The sequence below is a fragment of the Ictalurus furcatus genome, chromosome 1 (genome assembly GCF_023375685.1).
Source record: "Ictalurus furcatus strain D&B chromosome 1, Billie_1.0, whole genome shotgun sequence".
Classification (NCBI taxonomy): Eukaryota; Metazoa; Chordata; class Actinopteri; order Siluriformes; family Ictaluridae; genus Ictalurus; species Ictalurus furcatus.
Genome location: NC_071255.1, coordinates 26203957 through 26220661, shown reverse-complemented (window position 1 = coordinate 26220661; position 16705 = coordinate 26203957). Strand labels below are relative to the sequence as shown.

Sequence of the window (16705 nt, the reverse complement as noted above, 5' to 3'; positions counted from 1 at the left end):
TATGTACCCTGATGGATCTGAGGCATCACTATATGAATGATAGATTGTCTCAAACAATCCTGAACATTACAAAATCCACAGTGACACAGTGTGAAATCAACACAATGTCTGTAATAGACAAGAATCATTCTGTGCCATGCCCAAATGAAAAAGACAGCAAATCCCACCTCAGCACATCTCTAATTACACGCTTCACTAGATCAAAATAACTGGCTTGTACCTAGAACATGTTCCTCTTCCCTAAATGGGAGGGCTGTTTCCTTTACTGTAGCTTTGCAGGTCCAGATGATATTTGTGTTTGGGAATTAAGACTATATGGAAAAGCAGTGTGATCTGTTCAGTGTGATGCACTGGAGACCTCTCAACATGCAATACAGAAGCTGAGCATAGGGAAACAAATTGCTTCATCACAAACAAAACAACACAGAATTTACTTTGCATGAATAGTTCATTAGAACTATCTTTAAGTCTGGAGAAGTGGTTTTGTTTTTGAAAATTGTTATTGTGAGTTAAAGCACAGCACTGTTGAATGCTCAAATCTAATTGGTCAGAATGTGTTGATTAATTTTCTATAACTGCAGCTCTGACATTAGTTTGGTTGCAAGGTTTACTGTATATTAATATGTTCATTCTGATATATTATTTTTAGTTTCTATTGTAACAACTTCCACAGGGGCCTTAATGGTGGATGCTCCACAAATGGCTTTAAAACATGTAATTCTTGAGACGGTCAGGTTTTCTGTTGGGAGACTTTTAGGTTTGCATTTCCAGTGTCAGCGATGTAACAGTCAGAGTTATAGCTATAACTTTAGGTTTTTCTGACAAAGGAAATTTTTCAGGACAGAGGATGTTGTGGATTCTTGCTAACATGACCACTGCTTTTTTGTCTTATTAACTTTAAAGAGAGAGAAAAAAGAGACTGTGTCCACTGTAGCCTCAAATATCTGTTCTTCCAGGAGTGGAACCCAGTGTGGTCTCTGTTCTAGCCCATCTGCAACAAAGTTAGGAGCATTTTATGTTCTGTGCTGTGTTTCTGCTCACCATGGTTATAAGAAATGATTATGTGACTTACTGTAGCTTTTCTGTCAGCTCAAACCAATCTGGCCATTCTCCTGACTTCTCTCATCAACAAGCCGTTTCCAGTCACAGAACTGCCGCTCAATGGATGTTTTTTTCTTCTTCACACCATTATGTATAAAGTCTAGACAGTGCCTCCAGGATTTCGCAATTTCAGAAATTAATGCAAAATCAAGAAAACTCACAGGAACCTGCAATTTTTCAAAATTAACACAGATTTTCCGTAGGTTTGGGCCAAGACGCGTCATGTGATGTCATCACAACGCACATTCAACCAAACCCCTCTTCAATTCACGTGCGTCAAACAGCTAAAATGTCTCGTTTACCAACCAACATCACTGCGAAAGACCATGCAAAACAATTTTGTGCGATTGCAATTTCGGCAATTCAAGTAGTTTTCCCACAAAAAAAAAACACCCCACAAAAACTCAGCAAATTGTATTGCAAATTTTGAGAAAAAAAAAAACTGCAGCAAAATCAAGCATTTTTGGCCGCAACAATCCAAAAAAAAAAAAAAAATCCTGTATGGACTGTCTAGAAACTACGAGTGAAAATCCCAGGAGATCAGCAGTTTCTGAAATACTCAAAGCAGCCTGTCTTGCACCAACAAACATGCTACGGTCAAAGTCACTAAGGTCACACTTTCCCCCATTCTCATGTTTGATGTGAACATTAACTGAAGCTCTTGACCTGCATCTGCATGATGTGTATAAGAGTGTGTATAAGAGTGTGGAATGTAAGCTTAAGCTACATCTTCATCTCTTTCAACTATCTATTATTCATAAACGCCGCGCTATATTCACATTAGTTTCCTGTATGAAAATAGGAACAGTAAATCTACAATAAAAAATCAGCTAATTTCAAATTTGAGCATATCAAAGACGATCCTCTAACTCACACCACCGTGTGATCCAACACATTTTTCACATTAAAATATAGTATTTGTGGAGCTCAAAAAATATCCTGGCCAGATGAGTACAGAGATGCAAATTAGAATTTCTTCAGGGCAACTCAATACAGCTGTAGCATTTTAGAGGATCAATGCGGTCGAACTGGAAGAAATCATAAACTGTCAGTTAATGAATTACTACAACACTTGTAATAATATGGCCAAGAATATTTGATGACTCAGACCTTCTTAGGAATCAATGATCTTTTGCAACTCAATGGCAAATGCTTTGAACCAGTAAACTGAAGCAGCAGTACAAACACTTGAACTATGCTGAACTATGGATGTTTTGACTAGCCTTAAGACTACTTCTATATGTTAGTTTTTTTTATCTTATTGAAAAAATACAACTGACATGTCATTACAAAGATGCATGTTATTTCAAGCATTGTCAATCTCACCTAGTCCTTTTCTGTAGACCTTCATGTGACACAGTTCAGGGGTGGGAAAATCACTAGCCTAGGCACCTGGGACAAGCAAATTTTGTGCCTGGGCAATTAGTTTTTATTTGTGGTTGTCAAGAGAGCAAGTAGGTTCAAGAGTCAGAGAAAGAAAAATAACCAAACTTCCTACTGACTTTTAAAAATCAGTTTGCAAAAAAAAAGTTTTCATTTGGTGTGTATGTTTAACCATAATGAATTCACAGTGATGCGATTTACCTCAATGCTGCACTAGACAACTGCCGAAAAGTGATCGGGCTGATGGTCAGATCATACACGAATTTCAGATCTTTTCACAATCAGGAACATGCAGGTATGTGGAAACACTGACAAAACTGTGCAGCACATCCGGCTTACTACATTCTACCTCGCATTCAAACATATCAAGAAAAAAAAAGATGCTAGCCAGACTTGCATAATATCGTTTACTTGATATGTGAGGACAGAAGAAAGCACCTTGCAAATGTGATGTGCTACATTAAATTGTATCAGGAAAGATAAGGACTATGGCTACACAATCGCCTCCCAAAACACAGGAATGATCAAGCACATAGGAGCTCTCAATTATCCGGTGGGCTTGCTAATGGATTTATCATTTGTCCACCCCTGCAGCTGCAATTATGAAGGCTAGGCTACAGGGCAAAGTAACTTATTAAACTCAATTACATCTTGCAAAAAGAAAAAGCAAACACACACAAGAGAGCCATTGGTTACACAGTAGATAACTGACTGCACCAAAGTCTGATTTTGCTCTATAATTTCCACACCACGCATACAAGATGGGAGTAATAAGCGGTAGACATGAGAAAGACATGAATTAAGAAGGTCTATGGGCCATTTCCTCTGGCTCATTTTCATTCTGAAGCTGTAGGAGTTTAGTTGCAGACAGAGGGAACATCATTTGGAGCATTCAGGAGGTGGTTAGTGTAGTGGCAGGAATAATTAGCAGTGCAGTGGTGGGGGGTAGGACAGAGAGCCAGAAAGGAGAGAGGACAGGGAAGGAGGACAAGCTCCTTTGCTGGCACACGACATGACCGATCAAAACGGTCCAATATGCTTCACCATGAGGAATGTAACAAGCTAAGAGCCACCCTCCCTGAGTCTGCTGCCATCTGCCCAGGTAGGCCAAGATGCCTACTGAGGGCAATGAGCTTGTCCCAGGACTGGACAGGCTTTACACATGGATCAAGCATAATGCACATATACAGGACATGGTGAAAGAGAATATAATCTAAATTCAAATGTAGGATGCAAAATGAAAACCTACAAAGCCCACTGGAAGTTAAAAATAAAAAAAAAACCTTCCTACCCTAACAATGTATAAAGAGTCTACCTTAAATACACAACCAAAGTTATGGCTGTTTTTTATCCAAGTTATGCACACTGTAAACCGGTACTTGAGGACACTCTAAGGACATCATACACTGAAACGCATGACGTGTGTAGACAAGGTGCATGCTGGGAAACAGTTATACAACATACCATAATATTTAGCAAATTATTATACTGTATTCAAAATGTTTCTGTGTTTATAGTTGTAATTCGCTCGTCTGTGATATTGTAACAAGTTCAATGTCTTTCATGACATTAAAAAAATAAACTTCTGGCACACATCTAGTGTCGACATAGTGTACCGTATACTGAAGCACTGCAGACTGAATTCAGTCCAAACCCCTAACTGATGCAGTAAAACCTAGTTGAGGCGTCATTTCCAGCCTGCCGAATGAAATGACTGGTGCTTCCACAGTGATGTGTAGACAAATGTGTTATTGTCGATGCAGAAACCTTTTGATGCTGACAATGAAAAAAAAAACACATCTCTGGTTCATGAAATACAGGGGAAGTGTTTTCGGGATAGATGTGTGGGTTTTCTTTCCCCATCAAGGCTGTGTGGCCTAACGGCTATGTGGGCCAAGCAGCATAAAGGGAACGTTACTGTGCCTTGTATAGCTTTAAGAGCCTTGGCGGTCCATGCTGTTACCAGGGCAACTGGTGAACAAACTGCTTCAGAGGCAGTTTCCAGTCTAATAATAACTAATCGCATTGAATGAAAAATCCACCCAAAGATACTGCTCATACAAGCATGCAGTAAAAATAAATGTAGCTGTCTTTAGCTTTATAGTCAGTGTCCAGCTGTGAGTATTTTCACACCAGGCTACATAATGCAGGTAGAATGTTGTAGCATCCTACTGTAAAAGCCATATTTAATGTATACTTCAATCACAATTACACATCTACATTTTCTATAATTTACTATCCAGCACCTAACATATGTCCATCAAACCTAGAACAAAATGTATACATGTCCTCTTCATACACTGAAACTAGTCACTGGCATAAGCCAATTTCCTGTAACCGCATACATCCTTACACAATGGCAACGTTCAAATCTGCATTTTATGGCACTACACAGTTTGCTAATATGTATGTATTCTGCCATAATATTTAGTATGCTGTAATGGTTATGCGGAACACGCTACAGAATGGTTACAGAAACACGCTAAAAATTGTCGGGAGCTGGAGAGCGCGCTTAATGGAGAGGGGGAGGAGGGGTGAAGAGGTGGGAGAACTGTCACAGGAATGTGTGGATACGTAACGAGGGCGCCTAAAACAACCAAAAGACCAACCGACACATTCACACAAACGCGTCCTGCGGCGTCGAAGAGACAAGAAGAGGAGATGCACTTACCGCGTCGGGACTCAGGCGGGCCAAAATGGCGAAGGCGGAGAGGCGCTCGCACACGCACTTGGTCCTGAAGGCGTGCACGGGCACAGCTCTGCAAGCGCGCGCCGACCACGAGCCCAGCGGCGACGAGCTGAGCCGGAAAGAGAGAGAGAGACAGACCAGAGAAAGAGAGAGAGCGAAGCAATCAGCTCAATCAAACAAAAAGGACAAAATCAAAAACCTTCAGCTGCTCCAATTTTATCCGCGTTCTTCAACGCTGCCGAGCCGGAGAACAAAAGAGAAAAAAATCACAGAGGGAAAGAGAGAGAGAGAGAGAGAGAGAGAGAGAGAGAGGAGAAAATAGGCGAACATTGTGATGCTCTTCTGTATTTCTGCATGGACAGGTTAGCTATGGGAATGATGCACATGAGGGAAATACATTTGCTTAAACTATGGATATAACTAATCTTGCCACTGCAACAACAACAATAATAAACCAATGCATGATATGCAAATGCAAATGTATATTAGTGCTTAAAAACAATCTTAGAACTATATACCTTAGTGGCATGTCCAAGTTTTTTTTTATACATGGAGTGGCTAATTGTATAGTATAGGTTATAAAGTTATAAAGTTATAATATAAAGTTATATTTGCACATATAAGTTGTTCTGCACTTCATGCTCTGGGGGAATTATTGAAAATATCTACACCGGTGATCAAAATCAATTTGATCTACATACACTTTATTACATCCTCATGAATTAAGTAGGAGTATTTACATAGAGATGTGATTTGAGGTCCGAGTTAGGATGGGAGCTGATTTATTTCAACATGTGTGCCACACCTCTTGTTAAGGTCTTCCTTGCATGGTTTTATATTCATTAGTAGTGCTGTTGCAATTATTTTTGTGTCTGATTTCTGAATGGGTTCTCGGGGCTTGTCCATCTAGATTATGATTAGGATAAGAACTAATACTCTTGGCTCATTTTAGTATGCTTGGGCTGGTTAGTGTTTTTGGCAAGCAAAATTAGCCTCAACTTAGTCTGACAGGTTCTATCATCTGGCCTTAGGCATTTGTGACAGATTGAAAGTAACAGCTTCACACGTTATTTCCTGAATCATAATCCAGTGTAATGTTTCTTATGGCAGTGGTTTCACGTCCACTTAGTTCAGACCTAAATTCATTAGCACATCAATTGCATTTTGCTTACTCTTGAACGTGATCATCTTGGTAAGAAGCTGAATTAAGATCCTTATCATGAAAACCTGATTATTTATTTATTTGTTTGTTTACATTTACATTTATTCATTTAGCAGACGCTTTTATCCAAAGCGACTTACAAATGAGGAAATACAAGCATGTTTGTTTGTTTATAATTTTTTTGCATGCACCTTGTGAATTATTGCTTCTGCCTTCTCAGGGTGGGGGCTATGTTGATCAGAGCCACACTAGCCAATTGAAGATACACACAAAAACAGTTCAGTTAGGGATTTTCTCCAATACGTTCAGCTGCTTCATTATGGTGAAAAGATGCACTGGCTTGATCACCTGCCTACAACAAAGCACATTTTACCTCTTATCCTCTCAGATTGGTAGTAGATGTACAGCATAGAAAACATATCTAGCAGATGGGAATTGGCTTTGATAAAAAAAATTGGAGAATATTGAGTCACGAAAACATAAGACGTAAACATACATTTTACAACATAGTGTAACAACTCAATAATATAAATCCAACATTGTGTATGGGCAGCTGAGGCCATGGGATACCACACAGCTCCAAACAGGGTTACATATAGTAAGTGCAAATAACCCGAGCCCACATTACCCATGGTGCAGTGAGGCTTAGAGAACAGCCTGGGGCAAATGGAATGGCAATAAGGGTCATGCCTGTAGCTCCAGGGAAGGCTCAATGTTAACAGCATTTTCTCTGAAATCCAATATATTATTACCCCCAGCAGAGTCTGTGTGGGTGATGCGATTATCTCTGTCGACCACACAGACATTTACACTCAGCATAGCACCACTGGATTTTTGGATCACTGGGCTGACAGTGCTGTGGTGTGTATAACGTATAAATGTGTATGTGTGTGTGTGTGTGTGTGTGTGGGTCTGTGTGAACGTTCACACTAGCAGGCAACAAAATGGCAAGCGACCATTCTTTTTCTATGTATGTGCACGACACTGAGCCATGATTTCCGTGACAGTGGCAAGCTTCACAGTGACAGTACAACAAGCACGGCATTTGAACTATTTTCTCTATTTTGTGCAAATTAGATATGATGCTATACAGTGTCCAATCCAAAAGATTGCTTTGAATGATTCCTTGAACCACTCCTATGGTGTGTGTGGTCAGACATTTCTTCAGTACCCCACTCAGTTTAGTTCCACCCTGCAATTAATTTAACTTACTGTTTGACATTCAAAAATGGAAGAAAATCTTATAACCATTGTTTCATATTATCCTGTCATATACCGTGGTGCTTGAAAGTTTGAAGAATTTTCTATATATCTGCATAAATATGACCTAAAACATCATCAGATTTTCTCCTAAAAGTATACAAAGAGAACCCAGTTAAACAAATTGGACAAAAAATATTATACTTGGTCATTTACTTATTGAGGGAAATGATCCAATATTACATATATGTGAGTATGTAAACCTCTAGGATTATCAGTTAATTTGAAGGTGAATTTAGAGAATTTAGGTGTTTTCAATCAATGGGATGACAATCAGGCACGAGTGAGCACCCTGTTTAATTTAAAGAATCTATCAAAGTCTGATCTTCACAACACATATGTGGAAGTGTATCATGGCATGAACAAAGAAGATTTCTGAGGACCTCAGAAAAAGAGTTATTGGTGCTCATTGTGTACAAATGGAGGAAATTCAAGCATTGTTACTCTCACCAGGAGTGGTTGACCAACAAAGATCACTCTAAGAGCAAGACGTGTAATAGTTCACAGAGGAACCCAGGGTAACTTCTAAGCAACTAAAGGCTTCTCTCACATTGGCTAATGTTAATGTTTATAAGTCCACCATCAGGAGATCACTGAACAACAGTGGTGTGCATGACATTGTTGCAAGGAGAAAATCACTGCTCTCCAAAAATAACTTTGCTGCCCATCTGCAGTTCAAAGATCACAAGGTCAAGTCCGAAGGCTATTGGTTAAAAAAAATATATTTTGTGGATGGATGAGATCAAAATAGAAATTTTGGTTTAAATTAGAAGGAAAACACTGCATTCCAGCATAAGAACCTTATTCCATCTGTGAACCATGGTAGCAGTATCATGGTTTGGGCCTGTTTTTCTGCATCTGGGCCTAGACAACTTGCCATCATTGATGGAACAATGAATTGTGAATTATATCAGCGAATTCTAAATGTTAGGAAATCTGTCTGTGAACTGAATCTCATAAGAAAGTGAGTCTTGCAACAAGACAACGACCCTAAGCACACAATTCTAATAGTTAAAAGATAGTTAAGAATAGTTAAAGAAGAATAAAGTTAATGTTTTGGAATGGCCAAGTCAAAATCCTGACCATAATCCAACAGAAATGTTGTGGCAGGACCTGAAGCTGTTACGCTCTCACCGGCAGATGGCACTGCGGCGTCGACATGCACGGGCGGCTTTAGAGAGCGCGCGTGCACGAGACTGAACTCTTGTATACGGACACGTGCCTTACTATATAGTATAATACTACCTGAATGTAGTGGTGAATGCGTTACGCATGCTAAGCGGTCTTATTTTCGTGTCCTGCTCTCGTTCTATGCCTCGACTTTAGCTTATGTTTAACCTTGATGATCTTGTCCAGCATCGACCGCATTTTCTGTATTTTGACTGTTGTTTGTAAATAAAGACACTGATCTGCACCTGCTTCTGCCTCACCTCCCGTTTCGTAACAGAAGCAATCAGTTCATGTGAGGAAACCCACCAACATCCCAGAGTTGAAGCTGTTCTGTTTGGAATGTGCTAAAATTCCTCCAAGCCAATACGCAGGACTGATTAACAGTTACAGAAAATGTTTAGTTGCAGTTATTGCTGCACAAGGGGTCACACCAGATACTGAAAGCAAAGGTTCCCATAATTTTTCCACTCACAGATATGTAATATTGGATCATTTTCCTCAAAAAATAAATGACCAAGTATAATATTTTGTCTCATTTGTTTAATTGGGTTCTCTTTATCTACTTTTAGGACGTGTTAAAATCGGATGATGTTTTAGGTCATATTTATTCAGAAATGTAGAAAATTCTAAAGGCTTCACAAACTTTTAAGCACCACCGTACAACCTCTAATTAAATTTATATAGAGACATTATGAAGAAAAATAAAGTTACAAGGAAAGGAAGTAGGAAAGTTCATTGGTGCCTCTGGTGACTGTATGCACCTAATACAGTTAGCTTGCTTTGCTAATGTGTCAATGAGGCTAATATAAAGACTTACTTTGTGTTTAACTAGTTATGTTTTGGAGCTATATATATATATATATGTATATATATATATGTGTGTGTGTGTATATATATATATATATATATATATATATATATATATATATATATATATATATATATATATATATATACTCTATAGCTACACAGTGCATGTCCAGAAACAAGAACAGTAGTGGTCATTTCACACCTATAAGACAAAAACTATAAGTGACATGAGTGACTTGATAGTGTGAATAAAGGGTAAGAGAGGCATAGAGAGAGAAATAAGCTTAACATTTAACATGTTTAAATGCGTGTTGCGCCACTGGATGTCTTGATAGCAGTCAGTCATATTGATTGTGCAGATTGAAGAGTGTGAAGCACCACATGGACCACATGCCTTCAAGCTGTTATCAAGAAAACACGCAGTGACAAGGGCGCCACTTCACATTCCAATTTCTTTCCCAAATATTAACTCATTAATCACAGCAGCTGTCCAAGATAGATTTTAATTTTGCACCAAACCCACTCCCTATCCTACTGCCCTTCTCTTCAATATATACCTTGATTGCATTTTAGTATTTTCATCACACTGTGACTTTCCTAGTCCCCCCTCACTCTTTCTCTCATCCTTGTCTGTCTTGTCACCCTGCACTGTCTCACTCCACTCATTTAGGAACAATGCAGAAAGCATTTTACTTGTAGGTTTTGTGCACTTTATCCATTTAAATGCAAATGTTCCAGCCAATGCAATATATGCACTCTTTCTGTTTCAATCAAAAGATAAAAAAGAAAGCACAGGGATGAAAGTGTAGGGCATGAAGTGAAAACAGGACTGAGACAGGGCTACACAGGCCACAGGATTGCACCAAATGATACTACCATTTCACAGCTTGATTTCCGTTGTCCTTCTCACTCACTCTCACTCTGTTACTTTCTCTGTTTTTTTCCTCTTTCTTTTGTCCCACTCTTTCTACCTGGCTCGTTTTTTTCTGTATGTGATAGACATGCTCTCCTAATTCCGATTGATTGTGTGAGTGCTGCAGAAGGATGACAGTGAGTGTAATAGATTGTGTTCTCTCTGTCTGATCACTAGCAGTACAGAGGCAATGCTGAGTGAACTTTTCCACTATGACACTTTAGTGTCCTCTGAGACAAGCCTCTTAAAATCACTCGCTCTTGTGTCCCATTTGAGTGCTAGTCTCTCACAGCAGACGGGGCAAAGAGAGAAAATAAGAGTTTGTGCGATCGGATCAATGAGAGCAAGCCTCTTACCTGTCACTCTCATCCCAGGAAATGCATGTTTGGTTGGTCGTGCCCTGTGTGAACAAAAGAGAGAGACAGCTATTACCTTGTGTCACTGAACCACACAAAGAAGCTTAAGTCTTATTTTTAGTTCTCTATGCCTCATATTCTTGTGTAATATCAGTGAACAAGAAATCAACTAACTTACACATGACACCAAATCATAAATATTAGCTGCAGATTATAAACCTGTTTCAGGTAAACTGTCAATGTAATGGTAGTGGGTGGTGTATTTAAGCAATATCAGCACAAGGCATGAGCCTGCAGAGTGAGAGATCTCTCTCAGAGTGAGATCTCTCTCACTTTTATACAACTGTTCTATAAACAAGAAATTAATATCCAGTAAGTGACATTTCAGACACAATAAACCACACTCATCAGAAACAATAAGGCATACTCACTGTATAGCACGTCTGCTAGCGGGCTATCTAGATCACACTGATTTGTACATTCCCCTTAATGGTGCTTCCCTTTAAATCGACGTCCCTTCTTCCTTTTAATCTTCAACTGATCAGCTTTCATATTTTAAGCGAAATGTTCTGTACTTAAAAAAGTATTGCTTGCCATGTGCACTGATAATGTTGCTTACACTACTGTAGTAACTGTTTCAAAATAGGAAATGGAATTTTGTTTAGCAAACAGACAAGTGGAGTGAAACAAACAGTGGATATTCCCAGTGTGTGTATACAGTAGGAAATAAAGCAGTCCATACAGGATTTCACTGAGTTGTTTTGTGATTGTTGAGGCCAAAAATGTTTGATTTTGCTGCAGCTTTTTTCCAAATTTTGTGATGCAATTTGTAAGTATTTTGTCCTTTTTTGCAGAAAACTACTTGAATTGGCAAAATTGAAATTGCACAAAATTGTTTTGCATGGTCTTTTGCAGTGAAAGTTGAAACATCAAGTGAGATCTTTTAGCTGTACACATGTTCGACACATGTGAATCGAGCAGGGCTTTGCCTAAATGCACGTGTGATGATGTCACATGATGCATCTTGGCCCAAATCTGTGGTAATTTTGAAAAATTGCAAGCTCTTCCGAATATTGCAGAGTTTGCTTGGCTTTGCGTTAATTTCTGCGACCGCAAAATCCTGGAGGGACTGATATAGGTATTCTTGGAACCCCAATCAAATGGACCAGAACTAATTGTATAAATCAGTATAATTATGATATACGACAAAATGAAGTGGAACTTTGGCTCAGGAACACAGTTTATCATTGAAAATAGGTAAGAAGCAAAAGTCTGAGGGGTTAAGTAAAAAAATACTATTTAGTATAGTTAAAGTATAATGCATATATAATAATAATAAATAATAAATAATGCATATTCAATGCAAAAAGAAAAAAATGCGAAAAAAAAATTAGTTCAAACGAAGAACGATAAATTATTAAGAACGGTAGGAAGGCTTGCTTTTCAGACTTTTCAGAAGCAAAAATATATTGCTTCTTTGTTTCTTTGTCCTTTTAAGCTACACCTCACTTAAATGAATGATCTAACATATTTTGTATTTATGCTCCTGACAAGCAGTCAGGCAAAGAAAGCTATTAAAACCAAACAACAAAATGCTCCTTTCTTTAGGTTATACTTGTGAAATTATTATTATTATTATTATTATTATTATTATTATTTGTTGTTGTTGTTGTTGATGATGCACTACCAATAAAGGTTTCAAAAGACAAACGAGTTCAAACATCACTTTCTTTTATTCTGTGTGCATTTCATCTGATTGAGTTCAGAGGTCAGAGTAGCTTACGTTGTAAAGGTGTGAGAACTCAATCTCCACTGGGGCAGAGAGAGAAATAGGAGTGGGTTTGATCGTCACAGAGATCACCTTGGAGTTCAGCACAGTGCTGTTTCTGTGAGGACAAAGAGAAGAGAAAGTGAGAGAAGTGGGAAAGGATACAAAGGAGAAGCTGACCTTGAGCTTCAACCTGAGCACCAGTATCCAGATTTCAGTCAGATTAGAACTGCAACTTCATATATAAAAACACAACTAAACATAATAGCCATAACACATTAATAAGTCTGCACACACACACACACACACACACACACACACACACACACACACACACACACACACTCACACTCGCACACACAAACACCTGTACAAGTACATAATCAGTCAAGATGAGTGTTTCTGTCAGCTGGTGTCTCTCTCAGAACGCCACATGATCACATTCAGAATGATAAAAAAAAAAGAGGTAACTAGTAAAAAAAAAAAAGCTCAAGGGCAGGAGGAAGACAGCACAAAAAAGAAATTAATAAAAAGAAAATTACTACTGCAGATTAACAAAATTAGAAAACATCAGACCTATTTCTACTTCCCGAGCTATTAACCTTGAAATACTTTTCCTGTAATTGTGTATTACTTTTAAGAAGCATACTGAATGAATTAACAACCCACAGACGGCAATCAGTTCCTGCTCATTGCATTGCAGCCTGGATTAGCAGAAACATGAAAGGACCAAGCAAAGTTGCATAAATCAAGAGGAGAAGGTGGAGTGACACAGCTGCTTACCTCTGAAGAGACAGGATACTGCCAAGGTTTCGGTAGAGGACAATGCCAGTTACAAACGCTGAAGCCTCATCTTCAGCTGCAATGCAACACACACACACACACACACACACACAAACACACACACAAGAATGTGCACAGGAAAATTACTTAGGTGGCAAGGAGGGGCAGCAGGTAGCATTGCCACCTCATAGCTCAAGGGTCCCTGGTTCGATTTTGAGCTCAGGTTACTGTCTGTGTGGAGTTTTACATGTTGTTACATGTGAGGTTCCTCTAGGTTCTACAGTTTCCTCCCACCTCCCAAAAACACTGATGATAGATAGACTGGCTATGCTAAAGTCTCCCATTACCGAGTGTGTACATGGTGCCCTGCGACAGACTGGTATTCCATCCAGGGTGTATACCAACCTTGCAAAGTGTTCTTGGGATGGGCTACAGATCCACCATGACTCAGACCAGAATAAATCCATCCATCCATCCATCCATCAATTTTCTGTACCAGTTATCCTACCCTAGGGGACTCAGAGCACGAGGCCGGGGACACCCTGGACGAGGTGCCAACCCATTGCAGAGCACAATCGCACACACACACACACACACACACACACACACACACAGACACACACACACACACACACACACTCTCTGGACAATTTGGAAATTCCAATGAGCCTACAACCCATGTCTTTGTACTGGAAAAGGAAACCAGAGTACTCGGAGGAAATCCCGAAGCACGGGAAGAACATGCAAACCCTATGCACAAAGGGCAGAGGCACGAACCATACCCCAACCCTGGAGGTGCAAGGCAAACATGCTGACCACTTAGCCACCGTAATGCTGTCCCAAAAACCCCCGGATGAATCATTTACTCAATTTGAAGTAATGTAACACATGATATTAAATAAAAGCAAGTAAGCTGGAAAATATTGCTCTAATTGGTCCATTCAAACTTATTGTAGCTTCTGTAAGAGGGAGAATTCATGTCACGCAGCCTATACCTGCAATTAACACACACACACACACACACATATATATGCTTGTCATACACAGTGACACCTAATTCACACAAGCACACTTTCACATTGGCTACCATGATGGCACATATTAACATATTAGGTCTGAAATGTCAAAGCTATGTTGAAGCTGTGATGAAAAAGCAGACAGATGAAGCATGGGAAAACACGTGCTTTGGTGCAGACACGCTTCACAGCTGGAAAGGAAGAAGTGGGGCTGGACAGCGCCCAGAGCTTGAATACATGCAAACACAAACACACACAGTGTGTGGCTGGCAGACACAGAGAGAGTGAGTAAGTTAGGAGAGAGGGAGAGAAAGACTGGCAGCCAGGCAGTGTGTGTACTGACTACACCTCTGGGGCTGCAGCTGAGCCTTCATGGGTATGGAGGGGCGGAGAGCCGAAAGAGTCTGGGCTACTTTTCTGTGATCCCTAGGGACAATTTTATTCCTATCTGCCTCCATTCACTCTATCTGTCAGTACAAAACAGCTACAGCTGCTATGGGAGCAAAAGTAGAGTCATGGAGAAAATACCCGCTGGAGTTTTTCTCTGTGCTCTCAAAGTTTATTTCATATAAGCACCACTCTCAGCATGCCCCAAACTTGACTCGTTATCAATCTGCACCAAGTGTCATGGAAACTGAGTCCCCAATGGGAGTGGAAATTAGGCCTAATTGCTCTTGATTGGCTCCTGTTGACTCCTGATTAAGCAGCAACTGCCCTATTAGCATAGTCACAGGAGTGGGAACTTCTCCAGTGATGCATATGTTTAGACAAACAAATCTCAGCCCACTGCTCTTCCTAAACAAAAATAAAGCAAAGTTTTTCTTTTCAATAGACCTCTCTCTGTATAAGACTATGGATACTACCTGTGGACACCTAGGTTCCCCCTTGCTTATGAATACCCGTGCAGCCATGCTTTCACTTTCACTTTCAAAGTAGGCAATTGCTTGAATGGTGGGTTCATTATTATTATTATTAATGAAAAACACAACAACTACAAAACAGTACAATGACAAACTCGCTTATATTAAACATAGAACTTTTGAAACCAAATCTTCCGGCATTGTGTTGTCAGTCAGCTCGCCTCGCTCTCACTCATGCTAAATGAAATCTGACTCCTGCTGATCTGTACTGTGACTCTGACTCATTCTGAATTGAGCAGACACGTTCAGTTTTTAATTGTAACATCTGTTCTCTAACTGAACTAAATGATTTTTATTACTACAAAAAGGCCTAGTACACATCAGGTGTGGAAGCTATTTCTATCTATATCCCTATGTTTCATACTGAGCAATGTGATTGGGTTAATTCCTGTTACAAGTTTTGTGATAGGGAAAGGGTTATTATTGATATATAAAACGGAACGCTGATAGGAATGGAGCACTGTAATTAGTTCACCTTTGTGGACCGAACAAAAGCATGACTAAAAAACTTTTCCTACAAGAACGGCTCCTCATCCGCAAACATTCCTGCTCCATGATATTCATTGCATCCAAGAAAAGTGCTGTTCTTTTCTACTTGAGTATTTGCACCAAAGGAAAATAATCACCAAAGCAAAACAGTAAATAGATTAACCTAGTGTCTCCCAGTGTGCATACCTGCACACTTAAAAGTGAGGTGTGGAATTGTGCATTCAATCCACAGTTAAAGGAATTCTTTAATGTGAAAACAAACCTGTGACTTTGAGCCCCTCCCCAAAATAAGCCCAGAATTGTTCGTGGGTGCTGACTGAAGTATACAGGCCAAGTGCAAAAACACCCTTAAAGTTAAACATCTCAAAGTAGTAGCCCTGTAAACATAAGTGTGTCTTGTGTGTCCATCCATCCATCCATTTTCCATACCGCTTATCATACACAGGGCCATGGGGAGCATGAAGACTATCCCAGGGAACTCTGGGCACAACCAGGGTGTGATGGGTGCCAACTCTTTGCAGGGCAGTTTGGATATGCCAATCAGTCTACAATGCATGTCTTTGAACTGGGGGAGGAAACCGGAGTACCCGTAGGAAACCCCCGAACCAGAGCAGATTCAAACCCCCAACCCCAGAGGTGCGAGGCAAATGTGCTAACCATGAAGCCACCGTGTTCCCATGTTTTGTGTGTGGTGTATAAGCTACTCACCTGGGTTACCGGAGGAGACAATGCTCTTCGAGATGATGACCTTGTCCTCAGAGTTGCGAGCCCAGTCCTCCATGCCCATCCAGCCCTTTTTTGGAAAGCTGATATCAGCGTTGCCTGCAACAGGTCGCTTGTGAAGGCTCAACACTGTGGGAAGACACACAGACAGCCATTAGGACT

General features: G+C 39.8%; 1 protein-coding gene across 1 annotated transcript in view; it reads right to left on the bottom strand.

Annotated features, from left to right (window-relative positions):
- Positions 1 to 16705, bottom strand: part of adgrb1a (adhesion G protein-coupled receptor B1a) — a 90271-nt gene that overhangs the window by 23744 nt on the left and 49822 nt on the right. Inside the window, exons 14-18 of the mRNA XM_053634500.1 lie at positions 16529 to 16672; positions 13396 to 13471; positions 12628 to 12730; positions 10845 to 10888; positions 5156 to 5282 (exon numbers count right to left, since the gene is read on the bottom strand). Coding sequence (XP_053490475.1) covers positions 5156 to 5282; positions 10845 to 10888; positions 12628 to 12730; positions 13396 to 13471; positions 16529 to 16672 — 494 coding nt within the window. The remainder of the gene's footprint in view (positions 1 to 5155; positions 5283 to 10844; positions 10889 to 12627; positions 12731 to 13395; positions 13472 to 16528; positions 16673 to 16705) is intronic.